General features: G+C 38.4%; 3 protein-coding genes across 3 annotated transcripts in view; 2 read left to right on the forward strand and 1 right to left on the reverse strand.

Annotated features, from left to right (window-relative positions):
- Positions 1-24,838, forward strand: part of cc2d1b (coiled-coil and C2 domain containing 1B) — a 289,494-nt gene that overhangs the window by 110,998 nt on the left and 153,658 nt on the right. The gene's annotated exons all lie outside the window — the stretch shown is intronic.
- dnajb4 (DnaJ heat shock protein family (Hsp40) member B4) lies at positions 2,627-7,997 on the reverse strand. The gene is made up of 3 exons (XM_062429024.1): positions 7,787-7,997; positions 5,923-6,506; positions 2,627-2,857 (listed from the first exon to the last, which is right to left on the reverse strand). Exons 1-3 carry the CDS (start codon positions 7,995-7,997, stop codon positions 2,627-2,629), a joined length of 1,026 nt encoding a protein of 341 aa, XP_062285008.1.
- Positions 18,358-24,319, forward strand: slc25a24l (solute carrier family 25 member 24, like). Its single transcript, XM_062429807.1, has 10 exons — positions 18,358-18,480; positions 18,574-18,700; positions 19,014-19,101; positions 20,080-20,191; positions 20,602-20,760; positions 21,290-21,427; positions 21,527-21,637; positions 23,106-23,273; positions 23,898-24,036; positions 24,132-24,319. Exons 1-10 carry the CDS (start codon positions 18,358-18,360, stop codon positions 24,317-24,319), a joined length of 1,353 nt encoding a protein of 450 aa, XP_062285791.1.

The following is a 24,838-nucleotide window of genomic DNA, read 5'->3' on the forward strand; positions in this document are numbered from 1 at the left end:
TAACATGTTCAATATTTAAAAATGAGGAAAAAATCCTCCGCCTGAAAAAGATGTTAAAGGTCTGACGTCAGATGTAACCTCCTTTGTAATCATCAACATTTTCATAAGTAACTGTAATTTAATGACATTTTTTTCTCAGTAGCTGTAACGGATTACACTTACATTTATTTTGTAATCAAATTACGTAACATGTTACAAATTACTGCCCATATGAATAGTGAAAGAGGTTTTCCTTGCTGTAATCATTCCTCCTGTTCATACTGTGTATTAAAAGATCACTTTCAAATGTCATTTCAATGTAAATGATGGGGGGGCAAAATCCACAGTGTGTCATTTTGTGAAATTGTACATTTAAAGGTTTACCTGAACAGTAAAAACTACTTGACTGGAGAAAAAAAAACTATAACAAAATGTAAGAGAAGAACAAACAAACAAAATTGATTGATTACAATACAATAAAACATTAACAACTATGCCAGTAAAGTTAACCATAAACACTGAAGATAGATCTTTAATTTCTTTTTAAAAACACTAACGACAGAGTTTGTCTAGGGCCATAAAAACAGTGAGCAGCTTCACCAGATAAACTTTTAAATACATCATTTACATTGTAAGCGCATTATAAAGGGATCCTCTAATGGCCAGTATGAACAGGAGGTTTGATTATGGCAAGAAATACATGTTTCAATGTTCATCTGAGAACCTGGCTGTTGTTTTAAGACAGGCCTGAAAAATTGTGAAAGCGTCCTCTAAAACAGTTATTCTGGAATTTTTTAAATATATGCTGGGTTAAACTAAAACTGAAGTTATCCACACAGGAAAGGTTGTTTCTCTGTCAAAGTTTCAACCAAGGATTGGTGAAACTCATGGGTGTTACTTCAAATTCCAGGCCCCAAGATGCCTTTACACCCCCCCCCCCACTCAACCTGGTTTGTCCTCTCTTCCCAAGAGCTGCTGAACCACTTCTGTAACTGAGACTAAAGGAGAATAATTGCAATAAAAGGCTGAAACCAGAGAAAATCGAGCCATAACTCAAACCGAGTCGCTGTCTGTACAGTGTGCAAACAGCTACAGTGAGCAGACCTCCATCCATCTTTCTTTTTTACATTGCATATGAATATATATATATATAAATATATATATATATATATATATATATATATATTCCCATCAGGCTGGTACACTCTACCACACAGCGTAGCAGATGTGTTTACTCTCCTGCCTCCCTGGATAATAGTGACTCATTATTTGCACAAATCTCTAACACATGTTGTTGTGTGTAAGTGTTTTAAGGAACAGTGGGAACCAAAAGGAACAATTTGTGCACCTACTCTCCTGATAGATAGCTAGATATAACCTTGATAAAATTAAAATAAGCATTAAAAAAAAGTGCATGTTATACCAGCTTTTATATGGCTTCAATGCAGCCAACACATTTAGCAATATTGTTTTTTTATTACACCCTTCCTGCTTGGAACTAAAAACAACTGTAAATGTTGGCAGCGGAGTGGCTCTCTCTGTCTAACATGAACTTCCCCCCCCCCCCCCCCCCCCCCTCTGCCTCACTACTGGGCCCCTCAGCCATGATGAGTGATGTGGCGTCCCCTGGTGGGAAAACGTAAAAAGGTCTCTGTGTTGGCAGCCGATCGCACAGCAGCTGAGACCCAGACCAGCTATATTTACACATTCATAGCTTTGCCATTAGTAACTTTAAAGCACGGTTATTTTAATATTGATCATTGCACATCAGAAATGGCACCGTATGAGTTTTACAACAGCAAAAAATATTCACATTTGACTATCAAAATGTCTGCTGTAAAGAATCCATTTTGACTAATATCGCTACGCAGACTGTTCACTCACTATAAATAGACCCCGAAGCAGCATTAGCGGTTTAAAAAGTTATTATTGTTAATACACTGTTTAATTCATGGAGGAGGATTCGCCGAATGCCTCCTCATGATTGAAACAGCTCGAGATCATTCATCATCATGTGGAAATATTTATTTTAAAATTCAAGTTTAATAATAACGTCACATGTGTAGATTTAAAACGCACACATGACGACCCACAATCCATTCGAACACACTCCGGTGAAACACATTCCTCTTGAATAACTTGCACACACATTCTTCACTAAAGCTCGTATCTCTTCACGATTAAATGAACGTATAAAGAAAATGATGAAAATATCAGTAATGAACTTAAAATCTTAATGTTTGGCACTACAGTTATTTTGACTGATTTTTTTGGGGGGTGCAGCTGTAGACGCAAATATGATGCAAATATTTCCAATAAACAAAAAGGTGATGTGAGTATGGCAAAAAGGTCCATATATGTAAAATGTCTTTAGATTAACAACCCAAACAGTCTCTCACTTGTACTTATTATCAACTTGGCAGCATGCACGGCATTTATAAAAAACACCAAATAGGTCAAAAATAGAAATTGCACATTCGTCAGTAGGGGGGTCCGTCTGTGAGCTGTCAGTACTGTCCTCGTATGTTTGGTAACAAGGGAGAGTGCTGTCATGATGTGGTCACCCCCCATCCCTCTCTCTCTCTCTCTCTCTCTCTCTCTCTCTGACTCTCTCTCTCTCTCTCTCTCTCTCTCTCTGTCCTTCGTCCTAAGCAGGTAAATGCCGTTTGAGGACGTCCTTGGCGTTGCCAGGCAACACGTCGGGAAAGTTCACATCAAACTCCACCACCAGATCTCCTCTCTGCTCTGGGTTTTTGGGCAAGGGGAGACCCTGTCCGGCAACAGTCTTTCTCAGGCCGGGCTTGACGACATCCGTGATCTTCATGTTGCACGTCTTGCCGTCTATCGTTGACACGGTAACCGAGCATCCGCACAACGACTGCAAAAGACAGGAATATGGACGTCAGAGTGAGGATGAGGAGAGGCACACAAATAACATCTGAATCTGTTTAATGGCGGAGATTAAAACAAAAATGGTGGTGACATGGTTGAAATTAATATTAAAACCATACTACAACATTAATAAAGACATTTTACAATATTTAAATATATATAATAACATGGAAAATCTAAAAAAGTTATGAATAAATCACTCAAACTGGTGTTAAAATCAATTAACTATGATCCACTGGTTGCACAAAACTTTTATATGTATGAATTTATAACATCTACAACTAATTTCTTTATGTTATTTAGCGCTGAATCGTTATTTTGGGACAACTTAATTTTTTTAGTACACCCAAATTATCACCATAAAACGCCAAATTTCACCTCAAAGTTAGTTCATGATAATTCAGCATAATTATAAATACATTCGGATACGTTTGCATTCATTTCTAATAGTAGAAGATGCAGCCTGACCAACACTACATGTCCTATAACAATATTGATATTTGGGTATTTAAAATATCTGACATGGCTGTGACATGAATTGTGATCAAGATGAGACATTTTTGAGTCAATAAATAAACTTGTCAGTGCTCTCTGGAGGACAAACAATGCAGCCTGATGATGATGATGACACTGTTTCTAAATGACCTCAAGCATCTTGGTATTTCTGCACTGAATCGGTACTCTTTTGTTACTTATCTTCCAATTCAAACGCCAACATGTTACATTTGTGATTAGAGTTATATCGGCTAGTACAGATGCGTGCTGCCAGTCGTGCTCAGCTTGTTGTGGATGCTGTTCAGGTTGCTCTAATTCTTGTAAAATGACTTCCTTCGCTAATTCACCCAAGACAGTTTTCTGTGTCTATAATGGCGCTTTTCCACTACACAGTTCCAGTACGGCTCGACTCGCCTCGCCTCAGTTCTTTTTGCGTTTTTCCACTAGGGAAAGTACCTGGTACCTGGTGCTTTTTTAGTACCTGCTCTGGTGAGGTTCCAAGCGAGCCGAGCCGATACTAAAATGTGACGTCGACACACTGCTGGCTGCTGATTGGTCAGAAGAGTTGTCGCTGGAAGAGTCATGAGCCGTCCCACACAAGAAACCCGGCATTTTTAAATACCGGCAGCAGCGTTACCATAGTTACAGCCATACGGCTCAATGTTCTTGCTTTGTGTGAGACAGAAAGCCTCATACAGCAGCAAGTACACCATCACCTCCATGTCCTCCATTGTTTATGTGTTTTGTGTCGCGTATAAAACGAAGTCACGGCAGTTTCGCGGAGCCGTGCTATGACGACCCCGCCCACGTTGAGTAGGTACTTTTTTTGTAATGGAAAAGGTTCCTGGAACGGTACCGAGCCGAGTCGAGTCGTGCTGGAACTGTGTAGTGGAAAAGCGCCATAAAGTTCTCTGTGCTGCTACTCAATTTGAAGATAAATAATAACATTAAGACAGTTGTATCATTTAAATGCTCTGAGTCCAAACATGCTCAACATATTAATCTGAGGATTTCTGTACTGAACTTTCTCATAACATTAGTGGTATTTTTATTTCATTGACGTATAAAGAACCACAGATGTTTGAACACCGAGATGATTATACAACTACTTGAACAAAATAATCTTAACTGAAGGTCCATTTTAAGAGCCTTTGCCAGAGCTTTAGAGTGCATCAATAGTCAGCAGAGTAGTCATTAGTAGATGGAGTTTGTCAGTTGTCATCACAGGATAACAGGTGGTCAAAGCCTTTATGGGGTGGGGAGGGGGGGTGTCATGGTGTCAATACCTCTGTCTCTGTTTAAAGATGGTCTTTGGCATTGATTGGATTTGCTCTTGAGTCAAGATTATTTTGTAAAACTACAACTCACAAGCTCAAAAATGAACTTTTTCGGTATATGATTATAGTCAAGAAATGCTTTTTGCACTTATAGAAAACACTGTTTCACATAGGATGGAGAGCTTCACTTCTTATTGCAGATAAAAACTAAATACTGGAGGAATTTAACAAGATTAAAAGGTGATTTAATATGTATGTTGTGATTTCTCAGCGTGAATCGTGTCATGCAGATGCTTATTGTAAGTGGTCAGATATTCAGCGATAAGGCAGCGAGATCTACCTCTGAGTGTAGAGGAGAGTAGGAGGAACCACACAAGTACATCTTGCACCGTGTGCACGTGGGCGGCCGCCGCCTCTCTGCCCTGATGTGATACAGCTTCTATTTCTCAATGTTGATGAATCCACATTACATAAGTGCATGGTGTGTGTGTGTGTGTAGATCTGTACTATGCTCATTCAATACGACCAAGGTAAACAACTTCAGAGGCTACAGACAACCTATGGTTTATTGATTGTGTCTAGGCTGTTTAAGTTTTGAGTGTCGCAGCCATAGACTGTATATAAGAAATGGACGTAACATCTCTGACGTCACCCATTGGTTTGTGGACTGCTGCTCGGAAGCCAATAGTTTCGGATCGGAGCAGCGCCATCTTGAAAATTTCCGGTGCATGCTGGGAAAAATAAAAACACGGATTCTACTTATATGGGCATCAGGAGGAGCATGAGGCGCCCTCCTGAACCTGTGAACCAATCAACCTGTCAATCACGACGTAGCCACGCCCTAATGCATACCCTGCTTTATCGTCACATATAAAATCAGGGAGGCCAAAATGTTCCAAATGAACATCATACTGCATTGAAGAAGGCTTTAAACTAGCGATTGAGACCATAAACACATTTTGAAAACGTTTACTGAGGTTAGAAATCAACTGAGAAGTTGGTGAATTCTCCATTGACTTGTATAGAGACGGAAGTCCTTTTGACACCAAAACGGTCGCCCCCTGGTGGCCTTTTGATAGAATGCAGTTTTAAGTTACTTCCGCGTTGGCCTCATTTCAGAGGACCAGAACTCCTGGCCTGGTCTCAGCATTAAAGCAGCTCTCCCAACTAAATGTGAGCGTGTCCTGAAACTGCCCCCTGAGTGACTAATCTATCCATCAGACGCTATTATTATGAATACACTCAGACAAAGCGGGTGCCAAAATAGAAATCATCTCACCTGTCTTAAGCTCACGTGCACTGGATACACAATGTTTGAACCTTCCCGCCTAAAGTGAGGATGTGGCTTGTCCTTGATGACGAAAACAATGTCAGCAGGAATGGAAGTGGCCGACTCGTCTCCCTCCCGCGGGAACGTGATCTTGGTTCCTTCTTTCCAGCCGCGCTTGATCTCAATAGTGAGAATCTTGTCCTCTGTTCGCATGGTCCTGCCATCTGGGTTTAGCCTTTTGCGAGAGATTTTCATCCTCTTGGTGCAGCCGTGGAAGACCTCCTCCAGGGAGACCCTCAGTTCGTGGATTATAGCCGGGTCCTTCTTCCGGCGCTGCTGCCCTCCGAGGCCGGCGTGCCCGTCCCGAGGGAATCCGTTCATGTTGAAGTTGGTGAAGGAGCCAAAGGGGTCGTTTCCGTCCACCTCCATGTCCTCGTCATCTCGCCCGTTCGCTTTACGCCCGAAGAACATCTCGAAGGGGTTTGAACCCCCGAAGAAGGTTGCGAAGGTGGCATGAGGATCCCCGTGGAATGTGTAGGTGAAGGTGTTGCCCCCCTGTCCGTCAGCAGTGGGCCCATTTCCTCCCTTCAGACCTGGTGAGCAAACAGAGATGAATCATCCGTGATCATCAGATTGACACCAAGCTGTGGGAGAGCTTTCTGACACAAGTGATGATTACTCTGACAATAGGAATGTACCGATCAGCCGCACCAGACTTCATTAAGCAGATTGACGTGATGCCATGATGTGACCAACCCTTAATTAAATACATCAAGTCATCAACATGATTATAAAAGTCAGTGTTTTCACTTAGATTCAATCAGTCACGACAGCTGACTCAGTTTTTAGTGCCACAGTAATCCCTGGCTTCATGTTACTTCACTTTAAAACAATCTCAATGAGTTCAACACAGTGTATAAAGAGATTTTAAACTGATTAAAAAGAGACAACTGCTCTTAGATTGGTCAATAACAGCCAAATACCTTGTGTTGAGATATTGAAATTGGCAAAATATCACAAAGATGGATCAAAGTTTGCTGCATGTTTAAAGAAAGTCAACAACGTGAGTCCTTATTGGACAAATTCAAAGACTTAGATGCACACATTACAGCAATGTTTGAGACATTACTATAATCAGTCTACTCAGGTAATGGGTTAGTCAAACAATGGTTTATTTCATCACCAAAAAAAGCCTTTAAAATGGCCATATAATACACATTTCCATGCTCATATTTTACTACGTGTCTTTTCCTGCACACCTTTTCCATGTTTTACTGCTCAAAAACAACATGTTTCATTTACAGAGGTCCTTTCTGATGATGTCCAGCTTGTAAACTTTATTATATTAAGGGGTTCTACCTTTTAATCAAGTCTCTAAATCAAATCTGTGGTATTTTTTTTCTCTTTCTCACATCAGATATGCGTCCCACCCATAACCATCTGGACTGAAAATTAACCCTGTATGTTCAGAAACAACACTGCATGTAAAAACACGTACATATATCTGCACTGAAATGGCTTTGGCATGATCATTATTTCTATTATAACACCTTTAATATTAAGAAGAGTCTGATGGAAATGATGACAGGGCTTTATTTCTCTTGTACATGGGGTTTATAACTGCAGATTCAGTGTAACACGATGATCTTTTAAGATAAAAATGAACAGAAATTGGCCTAAAATGTGCTGAACAGCTGTTTTTTTTTGCAGGCCTTCTGTTGACTTGAATTAAAGCCAGCTGTGTTTTATATCCAATAACCATCCAGGCTTTATAATGGTGTGTTGGAGGCCAATTAAAAACCACACACACACACACAGAGAGAGACACAGACACACGCGCGCGCGTAAAAATGCGATAAATAAAACACATTACCTTCCTCTCCATACTGATCATATATTTCCCTTTTCTTTGGATCACTCAGGACTTCATATGCCTCGGCGATTTCCTTGAATTTCTCTTCAGCGGCTGCAGATTTATTCTTGTCCGGATGCCATTTCAGCGCCTGTTTTCTATAAGCTTTCTTAATATCATCATCTGTGGCTCCTTTAGAGATCCCCAGCGTTTTATAGTAATCTTTGCCCATTTTTTTTTCTTCTCTCCGCTTTCCCCTGCAAAATGACTCAAACCACAGTAGTCGGTGGATCGCAGCAGTGGAGAAGATTCAGTCTGGAGTAAAACACAGAAAGGAGACGCAGACAGACGCACGGCGCAGGATGAAGACCATTTAGAGCCGGTTAGTCAACGCCGTGGACCCTCTGTTATTTATCCGGGACTGGATGACCCTCTTTAAATAGACACATCTCCCTCCCCAGCAGCCACAGACACACGATGTCAAGTTCAATACAACATAGTGGATTCTGGTTCCGGTTGTTTGAGCTCTGACAGGATGAGCTTGACAGCGTTATTACAGCTGTGGTGCTCAATGTGTGGTGCGGGGACCCCCAGTGGTCCATTAGGGAGCTCCAGTGGGTCCTCGTGCATAAAGAAGATTTATTTATTTTTTTAGTATAATGCATCCATAACCAGGGTTGGGAAGGTTACTTTGGAAATTTAAAATGTAATAAGTAATGTAACTATTTCAATTACTTAATCAAAATAATGTAACTTATTACATTTCATTACTTTTTGATTACTTTTCTAATTTTCTAACCAATGTTTTTAACTGTGTGTCCATTAAGCACCAAAATCTAAGTTCAGGTGTTTTTTTCATGGATACTGACATGATTTATAAGGGAGATAATTTCTTATAAAGTAAGATTTATCTCTCATTTGAACATCTATTCATTAGTTCATGTAGATTTTGGAATAAAAAATAAAGATATGTTAAAAAGTCAAATGTCTGGAATGGACTTAATTGGTACTGTGCCATCATTTAAGCCCATGTGTGCTCCAAATACAGTAAGCACATATCATGATTTATTTACAAAATTTGGAAAATATTGATTTTAAAGAATTAAAAACATCAATATATTTATTCAGTAACATGTTAAATATTAAAAAATGAGGGAAAAACCCTCCTGAGCTAAATCTTAAAGGTCTGACTTCAGATGAAACCTCCTTTATCATCATCAACATTGTCATAAGTAACTGTAACGGATTACAGTTACATTTATTTTGTTATTATATTACATAATGGCGTTATGTAGTTAGTCAGTTTAGGGGTCCTTAACGTGAAAATGAAAAAAACACTGCTTTAACCTTCGTGTCGTCCTCCCGGGTCAAATTGACCCAGTATGTTTTGATTGTTCCTTCTTTCCTCCCTTCATTTCTTCCGTCTGTACTTCCTCCATCCCCCTTTCTTCCTTCCTTCCTCCCTCCCTCCTTCTTTCCTTTCCTCCTTCCCTCCTTCCTTCCTTCCTTCCTCCCTTCCTTCTTTCCTCTGTCCTTCTTTCCTTCCTTCCTTCCCTCCTTCCTTCTTTCCTCCCTCCCTCCTACCTTCCTTCCTTCTTTCTTTATTCCATCCTCTCTTCCTTATTTCCTTGCATCCCTTCCTTCCTCCCTCCTTTCCTTTCCTTCCTCCCTTCCTTCTTCCTTCCTTCCTTCTTCCTTCCTCCCTTCCCCCCTTTTTTCCTCCCTCCCTCCCTCCCTCCCTCCCTCCTACCTTCCTTCCTTCCTTCTTTATTCCATCCTCTCTTCCTTCTTTCCTTTCCTCCCTTCCTTCTCCCTCCCTTCCTTCCTTCCTTCCTTCCTTCCTTCCTCCCTTCCTTCTTTCCTCTGTCCTTCTTTCCTTCCTTCCTTCCTTCCCTCCTTCCTTCTTTCCTCCCTCCCTCCCTCCCTCCCTCCCTCCCTCCTACCTTCCGTCCTTCCTTCTTTATTCCATCCTCTCTTCCTTATTTCCTTGCATCCCTTCCTTCCTCCCTCCTTTCCTTTCCTTCCTCCCTTCCTTCTTCCTTCCTTCCTTCTTCCTTCCTCCCTTCCTCCCTTCTTTCCTCCCTCCCTCCCTCCTACCTTCCTTCCTTCCTTCCTTCCTTCTTTATTCCATCCTCTCTTCCTTCTTTCCTTTCCTCCCTTCCTTCTCCCTCCCTTCCTTCCTTCCATCCTTGCTCCCTTCCTTCTTACTCCCTTCCTTCTTTGACTCGAGGACAACAGGAGGGTTAAAGGACAAGTTCACAGTTTTTCTGGTGTTTTAAAGTCTAGTGCACATATGAACACTGAAACATGCAGACATGGTCTTTACCATCAGGCAACATAGGCAACTACCCGGGGCTCCCCATTAAAAAGGCCCCAAATCACTATGATTTATTATGATGTTTAATATGAAATATATTGAATTGTGTTACTATTCTAACTCATTGTGCCCTGAAATTACTTACTAAAGGCCCCCAGAGCACCTAAAAAATATGCAACTGGATACTTTTATTTTTAGTCAGACAAAATCATCAAACTACCACATTTATCTGACAGCTTTATTTACTTTTAAGATGAAGATTTGACACAATGGATAATATAACAAGCTTTTAAAATACAACACACTGTTAAATATGACGTTAAATATATTAAAATTTAAACCACATTTATCAGAACTTGTTTTTTTCTTCTTTCCTCTCCCATTAATCATCTCACCACCCCTCACATTTATCTGCTGACCCTTTGGAGGGGCCCCACCCCTAGGTTGGGAACCACTGGAATAAACTAGCTAACTGTATATAAAGTAGTGTAAACTAGCTCCACCTCCAGCAGCTACAACAGTAACATGCTGCTCTAACACTGATGCTTCACTATTAATAATCTAATGATGTCATAATAATAATATATCAGTCAGAGGACCAAACCACTACTTTTACTGTAATACTGCATACTACATCACTCATAATACTGCAGTACTTTTACTGTAATACTGCATACTACATCACTCATAATACTGCAGTACTTTTACTGTAATACTGCATACTACATCACTATAATACTGCAGTACTTTACTGTAATACCGCATACTACATCGCTCATAATACTGCAGTACTTTTACTGTAATACTGCATACTACATCACTCATAATACTGCAGTACTTTTACTGTAATACTGCATACTACATCGCTCATAATACTGCAGCACTTTTACTGTAATACTGCATACTACATCGCTCATAATACTGCACTACTTTTACTGTAATACTGCATACTACATCATAATACTGCAGTACTTTTACTGTAATACTGCATACTACATCGCTCATAATACTGCAGTACTTTTACTGTAATACTGCATACTACATCGCTCATAATACTGCAGTACTTTTACTGTAATACTGCATACTACATCACTCATAATACTGCAGTACTTTTACTGTAATACTGCATACTACATCACTCATAATACTGCAGTACTTTTACTGTAATACTGCATACTACATCACTCATAATACTGCAGTACTTTTACTGCAATACTGCATACTACATCGCTCATAATACTGCAGTACTTTTACTGTAATACTGCATACTACATCGCTCATAATACTGCAGTACTTTTACTGTAATACTGCATACTACATCACTCATAATACTGCAGTACTTTTACTGTAATACTGCATACTACATCACTCATAATACTGAAGTACTTTTACTGTAATACTGCATACTACATCATAATACTGCAGTACTTTTACTGTAATACTGCATACTACATCGCTCATAATACTGCAGTACTTTACTGTAATACTGCATACTACATCGCTCATAATACTGCAGTACTTTTACTGTAATACTGCATACTACATCACTCATAATACTGCAGTACTTTTACTGTAATACTGCATACTACATCGCTCATAATACTGCAGTACTTTTACTGTAATACTGCATACTACATCACTCATAATACTGCACTACTTTTACTGTAATACTGCATACTACATTGTCATAATACTGCAGTACTTTTACTGTAATACTGCATACTAAATTATCATAATACTGCAGTACTTTTACTGTAATACTGCATACTACATCGCTCATAATACTGCAGTACTTTTACTGTAATACTGCATACTACATCGCTCATAATACTGCAGTACTTTTACTGTAATACTGCATACTACATCGCTCATAATACTGCAGTACTTTTACTGTAATACTGCATACTACATCACTCATAATACTGCAGTACTTTTACTGTAATACTGCATACTACATCATTCATAATACTGCAGTACTTTTACTGTAATACTGCATACTACATCACTCATAATACTGCAGTACTTTTACTGCCATACTGCATACTACATCACTCATAATACTGCAGTACTTTAACTGCAATACTGCATACTACATCACTCATAATACTGCAGTACTTTTACTGCAATACTGCATACTACATCGCTCATAATACTGCAGTACTTTTACTGTAATACTGCATACTACATCACTCATAATACTGCAGTACTTTTACTGTAATACTGCATACTACATCGCTCATAATACTGCAGTACTTTTACTGTAATACTGCATACTACATCACTCATAATACTGCAGTACTTTACTGTAATACTGCATACTACATCACTCATAATACTGCAGTACTTTTACTGTAATACTGCATACTACATCGCTCATAATACTGCAGTACTTTTACTGTAATACTGCATACTACATCGCTCGTAATACTGCAGTACTTTTACTGTAATACTGCATACTACATCATTCATAATACTGCAGTACTTTTACTGTAATACTGCATACTACATCACTCATAATACTGCAGTACTTTTACTGTAATACTGCATACTACATCGCTCATAATACTGCAGTACTTTTACTGTAATACTGCATACTACATCGCTCATAATACTGCAGTACTTTTACTGTAATACTGCATACTACATCACTCATAATACTGCAGTACTTTTACTGTAATACTGCATACTACATCGCTCATTATACTGCAGTACTTTTACTGTAATACTGCATACTACATCACTCATAATACTGCAGTACTTTTACTGCAATACTGCATACTACATGACTCATAATACTGCAGTACTTTTACTGCAATACTGCATACTACATCACTCATAATACTGCAGTACTTTTACTGCAATACTGCATACTACATGACTCATAATACTGCAGTACTTTTACTGTAATACTGCATACTACATCACTCATAATACTGCAGTACTTTTACTGTAATACTGCATACTACATCACTCATAATACTGCAGTACTTTTACTGTAATACTGCATACTACATCACTCATAATACTGCAGTACTTTTACTGTAATACTGCATACTACATCACTCATAATACTGCAGTACTTTTACTGTAATACTGCATACTACATCACTCATAATACTGCAGTACTTTTACTGTAATACTGCATACTACATCACTCATAATACTGCAGTACTTTTACTGTAATACTGCATACTACATCACTCATAATACTGCAGTACTTTTACTGTAATACTGCATACTACATCACTCATAATACTGCAGTACTTTACTGTAATACTGCATACTACATCACTATAATACTGCAGTACTTTTACTGTAATACCGCATACTACATCGCTCATAATACTGCAGTACTTTTACTGTAATACCGCATACTACATCACTCATAATACTGCAGTACTTTTACTGTAATACTGCATACTACATCACTATAATACTGCAGTACTTTTACTGTAATACTGCATACTACATCGCTCATAATACTGCAGTACTTTTACTGTAATACTGCATACTACATCGCTCATAATACTGCAGTACTTTTACTGTAATACTGCATACTACATCACTCATAATACTGCAGTACTTTTACTGTAATACTGCATACTACATCACTATAATACTGCAGTACTTTTACTGTAATACTGCATACTACATCACTCATAATACTGCAGTACTTTTACTGTAATACTGCATACTACATCACTCATAATACTGCAGTACTTTACTGTAATACTGCTTACTACATCACTCATAATACTGCAGTACTTTTACTGTAATACCGCATACTACATCACTCATAATACTGCAGTACTTTTACTGTAATACTGCATACTACATCACTATAATACTGCAGTACTTTTACTGTAATACTGCATACTACATCGCTCATAATACTGCAGTACTTTTACTGTAATACTGCATACTACATCACTCATAATACTGCAGTACTTTTACTGTAATACTGCATACTACATCACTCATAATACTGCAGTACTTTACTGTAATACTGCTTACTACATCACTCATAATACTGCAGTACTTTTACTGTAATACTGCATACTACATCACTCATAATACTGCAGTACTTTTACTGTAATACTGCATACTACATCGCTCATAATACTGCAGTACTTTTACTGTAATACTGCATACTACATCGCTCATAATACTGCAGTACTTTTACTGTAATACTGCATACTACATCACTCATAATACTGCACTACTTTTACTGTAATACTTTAACTACATCAAGCTCATAATGTACTTTTACTTAAGTTGGATTTTTCATGCAGAACTTTTACTTGTAATGGAGTATTTTTACTTTCTGTATTAGTACTTTAATTACATCTCAAGCTCATAATACTTCTAATTAATTAACCTCTACTTTTACTTTAATGAAGTAGCTCGTAATACTGCAGTACTTTTACTGTAATACTGCATACTACATCGCTCGTAATACTGCAGTACTTTTACTGTAATACTGCATACTACATCGCTCGTAATACTGCAGTTCTTTTACTGTAATACTGCATACTATATCACTCATAATACTGCAGTACTTTTACTTAAGTAAGATTTTTCATGCAGAATTTTTACTTTCTGTATTAGTACTTTTACTTAAATAAAGGTTTTGAATACTTCTTCCACCACTGGCTTCATCTACAGTACCTCAGAAGTTTTTGAAATACAGGTCTGAGGGGCATCATAACGATACTAATGTACTTTTACTGTAATACTTTAATTACATCTCAAGCTCATAATGCTTCTAATTAACCTCTACTTTAATTAAGTAGGACTTTTTCTTATAATGGAGTATTTCCACATTGCTGTATTGGTACTTATGTAAAGGATATGTCCGTCTCTATATGTTACATAAGTCTTATCTTTATAGTTTCACTATAATTATGATTAATATGACACATACTGGTGTTATTGTGAAAGCTCTGTCCCCTCTGTGCTCGACCTCACTGTGTCTAACTTGACGCTCATCACTGGCATCTAGTGGCTCTTTCTAGAAAGCAAATGCTGAGGCACGTGACGTCACTCACCATACCGGGGGGCTTTACACATCGTCCAGGTAAGGGGTGGCAAAATAGTCCTGCTCCATTGTCTTTTATGTAAGCTATGAAAATGACATCATCATCACCGAAATGACAGCTGGAGCCTCAGTGGGAAAAAACACAACCTGAAGGACTGACATGAAACCATGACTCATGAAACCACGTGTGATATAAAGTTACTATAGATAAATTACTTTTGAGTTCCACATAAAAAAAAAAAATTATTGACCAAAGTTAGTATGACAAGTACAATTTTAAGGTACTTCTATTAAGGAAGTAGAGCCATTACTGTAGTTACTTTACACACTAAACACTTTCATTCATATCATCTTACAAAATATGAAGCATAGATAAAAATGGCAGGCACTATATTAACCCTCCTGTTGTCCTCAGGTCAAGGAAGGACAGGAGGAAGGGAGGAAGGAAGGAAAGGAGTAAGAGAGGAAAGAAGGAAGGGAGGAAGGAAGGAAAGGAGTAAGGGAGGAAGGAAGGAAGGAAGGAAGGAAGGAAGGAAGGAAGGGAGGAAAGAAGGAAGGAAGGAATGAGGAAGGAAGGAAGGGAGGAATGAGGAAGGAAGGAAGGAAGGGAGGGAGGAAAGAATGAAGGAAGGAATGAGGAAGGAAGGGAGGGAGGGAGAGAGGGAGGAAGGGAGCAAAGAAAGAGGGAAGGAGGGGAAGAACGAAGGAAAAATTAAGAAAAGAAGGAACGAAGGAAGGAAGGAAAGGAGTAAGAGAGGAAAGAAGGAAGGGAGGAAGGAAGGAAAGGAGTAAGGAAGGAAGGAAGGAAGGAAGGAAGGAAGGAAGGAAGGAAGGAAGGAAGGAAGGAAGGAAGGAAGGAAGGGAGGGAGGGAGGAAAGAAGGAAGGAAGGAATGAGGAAGGAATGAGGAAGGAAGGAAGGGAGGGAGGGAGAGAGGGAGGAAGGGAGCAAAGAAAGAGGGAAGGAGGGGAAGAACGAAGGAAAAATTAAGAAAAGAAGGAAGGAAGGAAGGAAGGAAGGAAGGAAAGAAGGAACAGTCAAAAGAGATGGGGTCATTTTGACCCGGGAGGACGACAGGAGGGTTAAGCAGTTAACATTTGCTTCAGCTCAACTATCTGCAACATTAAAATGATACTTACTAAGTAAATGCATCAACAATAATAATAATCCAATAATTTATAATAATATAAACTTCTGAAAGGGACAGTTTAGTAATGATGGACATGATGTGAAGCTTCATATTTTATATAATGTGGTTTAAATCAGATTTAACTGTACTTGTGATTGGTCCCTATATCTAGAACCACGGGATAAGAAAAGTGATTACTTCATAAATAATTGGACCCAACTTGCAACTGTTTATTAACACTGCATTTATGTTTATTACTGAATTGAATCATTTAAGGCTTCATACTGAAACTCATAAGCATTTCTTTTATTGTGAAGTGAGACAAAAAAACAAGTAAAATGTGAGGTTTTTTTTACATAATAAATACCTTTAAGTTTGGAGAGTATTTACTATTTACTATAATAAGAGTATTTCTTCCACTAATGACCAGATGATGAAATGTAGGAATGTAAAACTCGTGTGAAATGTCTGAAATCACATGTGCCTTTATCATGTGAGGTTTCATCATCATCATCATCATCATCATCATCATATGTGAGAAAAAAACGTGATAGTAAATGTGAAAGCACTGTCACATGTAAAATCTCTAAAACATTGTGCCTTTATGTGAATGTTCACATGTAGAACGACGATCCTTGTGTCATAAATATATATATAATATAATATGTGCTTCATGTATTTATGGGTTTTTTTCTTTTTTTGTAAATGCATTTTTTCAGATAAGTTAAAAAATAAGAAGAAATTAAGAAAGTAATTACAATAATTGATTGCAGAATATTAATATTATCCTTTTTTCATGCATGTTGTACCTCAGTAAAGTAACCAGAACCCCCTCTATTGAACACATCACTCCTGCCCTGCAGCAGCTTCATTGGCTCCCTATCAAATCAAATCCTGCATTGACTTTAAGATTCTACTCCTCACTTTCAAGATCCTTCCCAACTTGGCACCATCATATCTCTCTGAACTTATTCACATCTACACAACTTCCCCGAACTCTCCGATCCTCCTCTGCCAACCAGCTCTTTGCCCCATCTGCCAACTTAACTACCATCATGGGGTCAAGAGCCTTCAGCCGATCTGCCCCCCGCCTCAGGAACTCTCTCCCACCAGACATTTACACTTCTGACTCTGTTTCCACCTTTAAATCCCGCCTTAAATCTTCTTTTCCTTCCTTCCTTCCTTCCTTCCTTCCTTCCTTCCTTCCTTCCTTCCTTCCTTCCTTCCTGTCTTCTTTTCCTTCCTTCCTTCCTTTCTTCCATCTTTCCTACCTTCCTTCTTTCTTATTTTCCTTTCTTCCATCTTTACTTCTTACTACGTATAGTAGTAGAGTATGCCACCTATTCAGAGTGGCATACTCTGTCTCACACTAACTATGCATCACGTTCTTGTTTATTTATTGTACTGATGCACTTTATAGTCACATTCATATTTATTCTTTATCTTTGCACTAAATGTTACCTGATTTATATTGTTTGATGTACTGTTGTTGTGTTTTATGTGCCTTGTAAGGTGTCCTTGAGTGCTTTGAAAGGCGCCTTTAAATAAAATTCATCAGTATTATTATTATTATTATTATTATTATTATTATTAAAGAAAGTTTTACTCCACATTGTCATAAAAATACTCACATTATTTATACTGTATGTTTTTTTTTCTTATTTTGTAAATGCATTTTTTCAGATAAGTTAAAAAATAAGAAGAAAGTAATTAAAATAATTAATTGCAGAATATTATTTTTTTTTTTCTTGCATGTTGTACCCTCAGTAAAGTTAGAAAGTTTTACTCATATATATTTCTTGCACTGTCACAATTTCTCAGTGTGTCTCTGGAAACTCAAATAGAGGAGAGAAAGCAAAGTGATGGCTGATACTTGTGATGATGACGTTGACTCCTCCTGCAGGTACAGCGCCACCTGCTGTACTGTAGATGAACTGCGTGTTTCTCTTTCTTGCTGCAGTGTGAGTTCAGTCAATGAGTCAGCGTCGATGCGGAGCTGCAGGTCAGATATCTCTGATGTCTATCAACACATTTACTGACCTGCAGCAGATCGACACAGGCGTTGCTTCTTCATTTTTTTTTAAAGCTTTATAAATTTCTAAACAAACCATGGATCAATTTCGTGGGTTGTTTGTCAAACTGGATCAAGACAAGGATGGATTCATATCTATGTCAGAGCTGCAGAACGAGATGAGGAAGCATGGGATCCTCTCATCGGATGGAAAGGTCCAGGTAATGGTTTTTTAATAATGTGCAAAGGCTATTAATTCATTAATCGATTAATCAGCAACAAACCTGCTAATTAAAGACTCATTTATCTCCCAGAATATAATTGATTCTTATGATAAAGACAAAGATGGCCTGCTGGATTACACAGAGTTCCTCAGCTACATGATGGCCAGAGAGAAGAAATGGAAAATATACTTTCAGGACCTTGACAAGAATAAATGTGGTGAGTGACCAGATACTATTACTACTATTACAACTACTGCTATTCATCAGGAAATACTCTATTTCTTCTTTAAACAACACTAAGTATTCATTCTTTGACAATAAAATGTGTTTTTTAAAGGTCATAAAGTGAAAGCAGACCTGCAAGTGTAATATTTGTTTATGGTCCTGTAGTAGTGCAGGCAGTGACCGTTGCCCTTATGCAGCTTACACCTCATGCACTATAGTCCTCACTATACAGTATAAATGCTTTTCTTTGACACTTTGCAGACAATAATTGGAAAAGTAATTTTGTGCATCTCTTTTCTGATCAGGAGTGATTGACCAGGAGGACATCATATGTTTGTTTAAGGAGTTAGGAGTGGTCATAACAAAGCCGAATGCAAAAAAAATAATACAAATGTAAGATTTTTTTTTTAATTGCCCCACTAACTCATATTGGATTCATTGCTGCATTTTAACAAAAATTGCCAAACAAAACAAATCATTACAGTTGTTGTGTCGGATTCAAACTGATGCTCATGTTACTCATTCACAGTCATAACAAGCTCTTATAATGTAAAGAGTTTGGCATACTTATAGTTCAATAGGTTGATGAGTTATAAGGTAATATCTGTGCATACACATTAGTAATACACATCATAATCCAAGTTAAAAAATCAGGTTTCTGTTGTCAGATTGTGAGCTCATATGAAAGTTGGGATTCCTTTAAGTCTACGATGAGCTATTCAGTCCTCAGTCGTCTAACTTCGAGCCAAAATCACGAACACGGTCGCCCATAAAGTTAGAATAAAGTATTTTTTTACCTCTTTCCATGAAATGATTGTGAAAATGTGATTTATTCTTGATAGATAAAGTGTAAATATTCTCAAAATTGTATTGATCAATCTCATTGCACCTGGTCAAAGGTGATTACTGATGTGTATAAATAGAAAATAAAAAGAGGAATGTGTCTGAAAACAAAATTATTCCAACTTTATGGGCGACCGTGTATTAAGGATTTACATTTGCTGACTCAATAGTTTATTGTAATTTGACAGAATCAATAACCCTTTACTAAGGATGAGTACTTTTCTCTTTATAATAAGCCTTCAAATCTGCAGTTTTATTAATAAATGGTTTGTAATCTTCATTTTGGGCTCACTACCTGACAGAATAAAGGTTTATATTCTGCATTATGATGACTTATTACAGCTCTGTAACAAATTAAAAAGCTGTTAATCAATAACAGAGACGTTACAGTGTCTTTTCATAAAGTGATACTATGATCATACTTTGGACAAATAGTATAAAACTAAGTAAAACTACAATAAGACTCTTTATTTTGTGTTAAAACAAAATGCTGATATCCTGATTATTTGCTAACAACAACAACAACAGGATGGACAAGGACAGTTCGATGACGGTGGACTGGGATGAATTCCTGCATCATGTCATCCTCAACCCTGCGGATAACATCGGGGAGCTGGTGTCGTCGTGGAAACACAGTCTGGTAAGAGACGAGAGAGTCACTATCACGTTACTGTAGATGGGAACTGAAACGCTTCCATGCAACAGGATCACCTCTTCCTCCTTCTTCTTCTTTTCCTCTTCTCCTGCCTCATCTGGCACTTTTTCTCCAGTTATTCTGATCCTTAGTGATCTTTTAGCACAACTTCATTGCATTTAACTACACATATTACTTGTGTATGTTGCAAATAAATCTTTGAATCCTTCCACATGCACTAAGAGGACACATACACAACTATAGGGGTACTTACATCTTCCAGAGATGGACTAAAACCTGTCAAATATCATCACTTATCCACATGCTGCATACTCACAGTAAGCAGGTATATTAGCACAGTAATTAAAAGGGAGTAACTAATGATGAATGTAATAGCTTCGCTTGCCCTCCTGCAGGTTTTTGATGTGGGAGAGAGCCGTGCGATGCCCATCGAGTTTCCTGAAGAGACGTCTGGTTTTGGTGCATGGAAGACGTTTGTTCTCGCAGCAGGTTTGGCAGATGCCGTATCCCGAACTGTGACGGCTCCCATCGATCGCCTCAAGACCCAACTACAGGTCAGCTCCACAGTCACGTGTCTCTTTATTAGTGAAATGCATCAGTGGATCTATTTGATGTAGCGTGATATGTTGGATATATGTATATGTTTGACCCCAAAGGTTTGTGCAAGATGTTACTTACAACATCTGGTTCTGTGATGATGCTCGGTGGAAAAGTAAATAGATAAACTGGATATGCAATCCAAAACACAGATGTAATAATCAAAAAAAAAGGGCATGTGTGGTGCTGGCTAAATGTTTCTGACATTGTCAAGTTCTCACTTTAAAAAAATATAATAATACATTTTATTTAAGGCGCCTTTCAGGGCACTTAAGGTCGCCTTACACAACATATCAACAACAATTCAAACTCAAGATTTGTTGCTATCTTTTGCAGCCATTAAAAACCACACATCTTTCACACTCTTTATATAACTTAACGCTGTACTCTTGAAGCATGTGCATGTGTTTTATTTCCATGCTTTTAGTTGTACTTTACTTTTATGGCTATAAAAGTGATTCATGAGGAGTCTTTTGTGCTTCGTAGGTTCATGGATCCAAGGCCTTCTCTCTAGGCTTTCAGGAGATGAGGACAGGTGGTCTTCGGTCCATGTGGCAAGGCAACGCTGTCAACGTGCTGAAGGGAACACCGCAGTCGACGCTTCAGTGTCTCATCTACGCCCAGGTGAGGTGTAGCAGCCCGTCGCTAATGTATGAATAATTTAAAAAACGGTTTCCTGTTTCTAATCGTCAAGCACACTCAGAGTTTCTCTTGTCCGTCCAGATGAAGATCTACACCCAAAACAGAACCCAGGAGGCTCTGACGGTGCAGCAGCGTTTCGGTTTGGGTTGTGTGTCCGGTGCCGTCGTTCACGCTGCCTTCTACCCTTTAGAGGTATCAGAGATCAGTGGCAGGTCTGAGTACTTCAACATTTGTGTCCTGTGATGTTACTACTTCATACTGTTACTATTAAACTTGATTAATTCTGATGGCTTGGTTTAATAATTGCAAGCAAATGAGACCTTTTCCTGATGTTTGGTATCATCTCACAAAACTCAGAGCCCATGTTTCATATATAGTGTTGTCTCCAAACACAGCCTGTTTTTAACTTTATTAAAGCGGTTAAACATGCTAAAAGGGAAATTTACACCCATATTAGATGTATAAAATATGATTCACACAGGCGGGGAGTTCCAGTCCTCTGAAATGATGCCAACGTGGAAGTAACTTAAAACTGCATTCTATCAAAAGGCCACCAGGGGGCGACCGTTTTGGTGTCAAAAGGACTTCCGTCTCTATACAAGTCAATGGAGAATTCACCAACTTCTCACTTGATTTCTAACCTCAGTAAACGTTTTCAAAATGTGTTTATGGTCTCAATCGCTAGTTTAAAGCCTTCTTCAATGCAGTATGATGTTCATTTGGGACATTTTGGCCTCCCTGATTTTATATGTGACGATAAAGCAGGGTATGCATTAGGACGTGGCTACGTCGTGATTGACAGGTTGATTGGTTCACAGGTTCAGGAGGGCGCCTCATGCCCCTCCTGATGCCCATATAAGTAGAATCCGTGTTGTTTTTTTTACCCAGCATGCACCAGAAATGTTCAAGATGGCGCTGCTCAGATCCGATACTATTCGCTTCCAAGCAGCAGTCCACAAACCAATGGGTGACGTCACGGATGTTACGTCCACTTTATATACAGTGTATGGATTCACATAGACTTCATTAACAATGAAACAAAACCGTGTTAGTCTGCAGAGTAACCAAAGTCTTACTGTTAAACATACTTTTATACACTTTTGATGTGTGTACTTTGATCAGTTACACAAACACAATCCCACATGGCAGGCAGCAGTTGCACATCGATGAAACAAATAAATGTCATCTTGCCCCAATTAAACAATCAATCCTTCCATGGAAGTTTTCAAAGTTCCTCTCATACTTCAGTTAATACAGCAAACCAAACTATGTGTCTATAAGAGTATTCTTTTATCTTACTACACAGATCAGCTTATGAGTATGATACCAAACATTCAGTATATAACATTACTGTACAACTAGGGATTATTTTAATTAACGATTGACTTCATTTGAATTATAAGTGATGTGAGAAGTTGTACTTTTTGGGCTTTGCAGTTAATTAAATGAAAATCTGCAGCAAGTTTTCATTTATTTTAGCACAACTAACATTAGCAGCATATTTTAAAATCAGAGTCAATGTCAAATTTGAGTAATTATGAATGCCTTTAATTGTCCTCATTCATATTTTGATTATATGAAATCTTTAAAAGTGTGTTTAATGTATCAATGGAGATTTATTTTACCAATCTGTTTTTTTTCTTTTAAATCTTTCCTTCAGGTGTTGAAGGTGAGACTGAACCTGCTGCAAATCGGCACCTATAACGGTGTTGTGGCGTGCGTCCGATCCATTTACAGGCACGAGTCTTTGTCCTCGTTTTACAGAGGATTCAAGCCCAGCATCCTCTGTATGATCCCGTACGCAGGGGTGGAGTGTGCCGTTCATCAGGTGAGAGAGAGAGCACATAGATTGTATATAAAATGGACGTAACATCCGTGACATCATCCATTGGTTTGTGGACTGCTGCTGGGAAGTGAATAGTATCAGATCTGAGCAGCGCCATCTTGAAAATTTCCAGTGCATGCCGGGTAAAAAAAAACCCACGGATTCTACTTATATGGGCATCAGGAGGAGCATGAGGCGCCCTCCTGAACCTGTGAACCAATCAACCTGTCAATCACGACGTAGCCACGCCCTAATGCATACCCTGCTTTATCGTCAAATATAAAATCAGGGAGGCCAAAATGTCCCAAATGAACATCATACTGCATTGAAGAAGGCTTTAAACTAGCGATTGAGACCATAAATACATTTTGAAAACGTTTACTGAGGTTAGAAATCAAGTGAGAAGTTGGTGAATTCTCCATTGACTTGTATAGAGACGGAAGTCCTTTTGACACCAAAACGGTCGCCCCCTGGTGGCCTTTTGATAGAATGCAGTTTTAAGTTACTTCCGCGTTGGCATCATTTCAGAGGACCAGAACTCCCCGCCTGAGAGAGCAGCACTCAAAGATCAAGTATATGTTTAATTGAATGTTTATTATGTGCTTCACTGTTTGGTTCTCATTGCAGTCGATCATGAACTGGGCGAGAAGTGATCCAGCCTACAACAGCGACTCCAAACTCTTTTTCTTCAGTTTTGTGGCGTTTGCATCTGGACAAATTACCAGTTACCCGCTGGCAGTGATCCGAACTCAGCAGCAAGCAAAAGGTAACATTTGTGCATTTCGTGACATATTTTGGGGCATTATTTGAGGCTATTTGAGATCTGATGTTTTACTCATCAGCGCTTGTCCTTGTTTCCAGCTTTCTCCTCAGATTCACGTTCCACCTCAGGTGTACTGCAAGGACTTCTCGGGATATATGAAAGACGTGGAATTAGAGGATATTATAATGGGATGGGAGCCAGCTTCGTCAGGGCTATTCCCTGTGCTCTGATAAACTACACTTTAACTAGAAAATTTGAAGATCTGTTTTCCTCAATGGAGTCTTGAGATTTAGAGAAGAGAACAAAAACAATTAACTACTAATATAATAAACTGGAATGCTGCAAAAAAGGCTGAAAGTTTGTCTTTGGATGCAAGCGTCAACTCTGCCTCTCTACCTTTTAATACCTCTGCAGCTACAAGCCTTTTTAAAACTTGGAGTTGAGTTCAGTATTTCACCTCTGACCAGGAGCATGAGACCCAACATGATGCAGTTGCTAAACACAACACACCTCATTGAGTAGTGACTTGAAATATACAAATGTGACCAAATGTAATAATTGCCAACTTGAGATTGGGCTGTTTAATTTATGACGTGTGTTGCAGAGCGGGCTGTATAATAAAATGTTATTTTGTAAGAGGTTCCAGACATCTTATTTTCTATTAATCATAAAACAGTGGTAAACATTGATGTGTTTCTTTGATATGAGTTTGGACTAAATGTGTCTCAAATTTACAAATTATAGCCTCATGTTTTACAGTGGGTTAGCCATGGAAGTTTGATATAAGGACTGGCCGACAATGTAT

The sequence above is a fragment of the Scomber scombrus genome, chromosome 11, assembly GCF_963691925.1.
Source record: "Scomber scombrus chromosome 11, fScoSco1.1, whole genome shotgun sequence".
Classification (NCBI taxonomy): Eukaryota; Metazoa; Chordata; class Actinopteri; order Scombriformes; family Scombridae; genus Scomber; species Scomber scombrus.

Excerpts from the sequence above, each read along its gene's own strand:
- dnajb4 (XM_062429024.1), bottom strand. The coding sequence starts at position 7,997 with ATGGGCAAAGATTACTATAAAACGCTGGGGATCTCTAAAGGAGCCACA. Across the intron at positions 6,507-7,786 it reads TGATCAGTATGGAGAGGAAG|GTCTGAAGGGAGGAAATGGG; the intron begins GTAATGTGTTTT and ends TTTGCTCACCAG. Across the intron at positions 2,858-5,922 it reads TGCACGTGAGCTTAAGACAG|TCGTTGTGCGGATGCTCGGT; the intron begins GTGAGATGATTT and ends TGTCTTTTGCAG.
- slc25a24l (XM_062429807.1), top strand. The coding sequence starts at position 18,358 with ATGGATCAATTTCGTGGGTTGTTTGTCAAACTGGATCAAGACAAGGAT. Across the intron at positions 19,102-20,079 it reads GCAAAAAAAATAATACAAAT|GATGGACAAGGACAGTTCGA; the intron begins GTAAGATTTTTT and ends CAACAACAACAG. Across the intron at positions 20,192-20,601 it reads CGTCGTGGAAACACAGTCTG|GTTTTTGATGTGGGAGAGAG; the intron begins GTAAGAGACGAG and ends GCCCTCCTGCAG.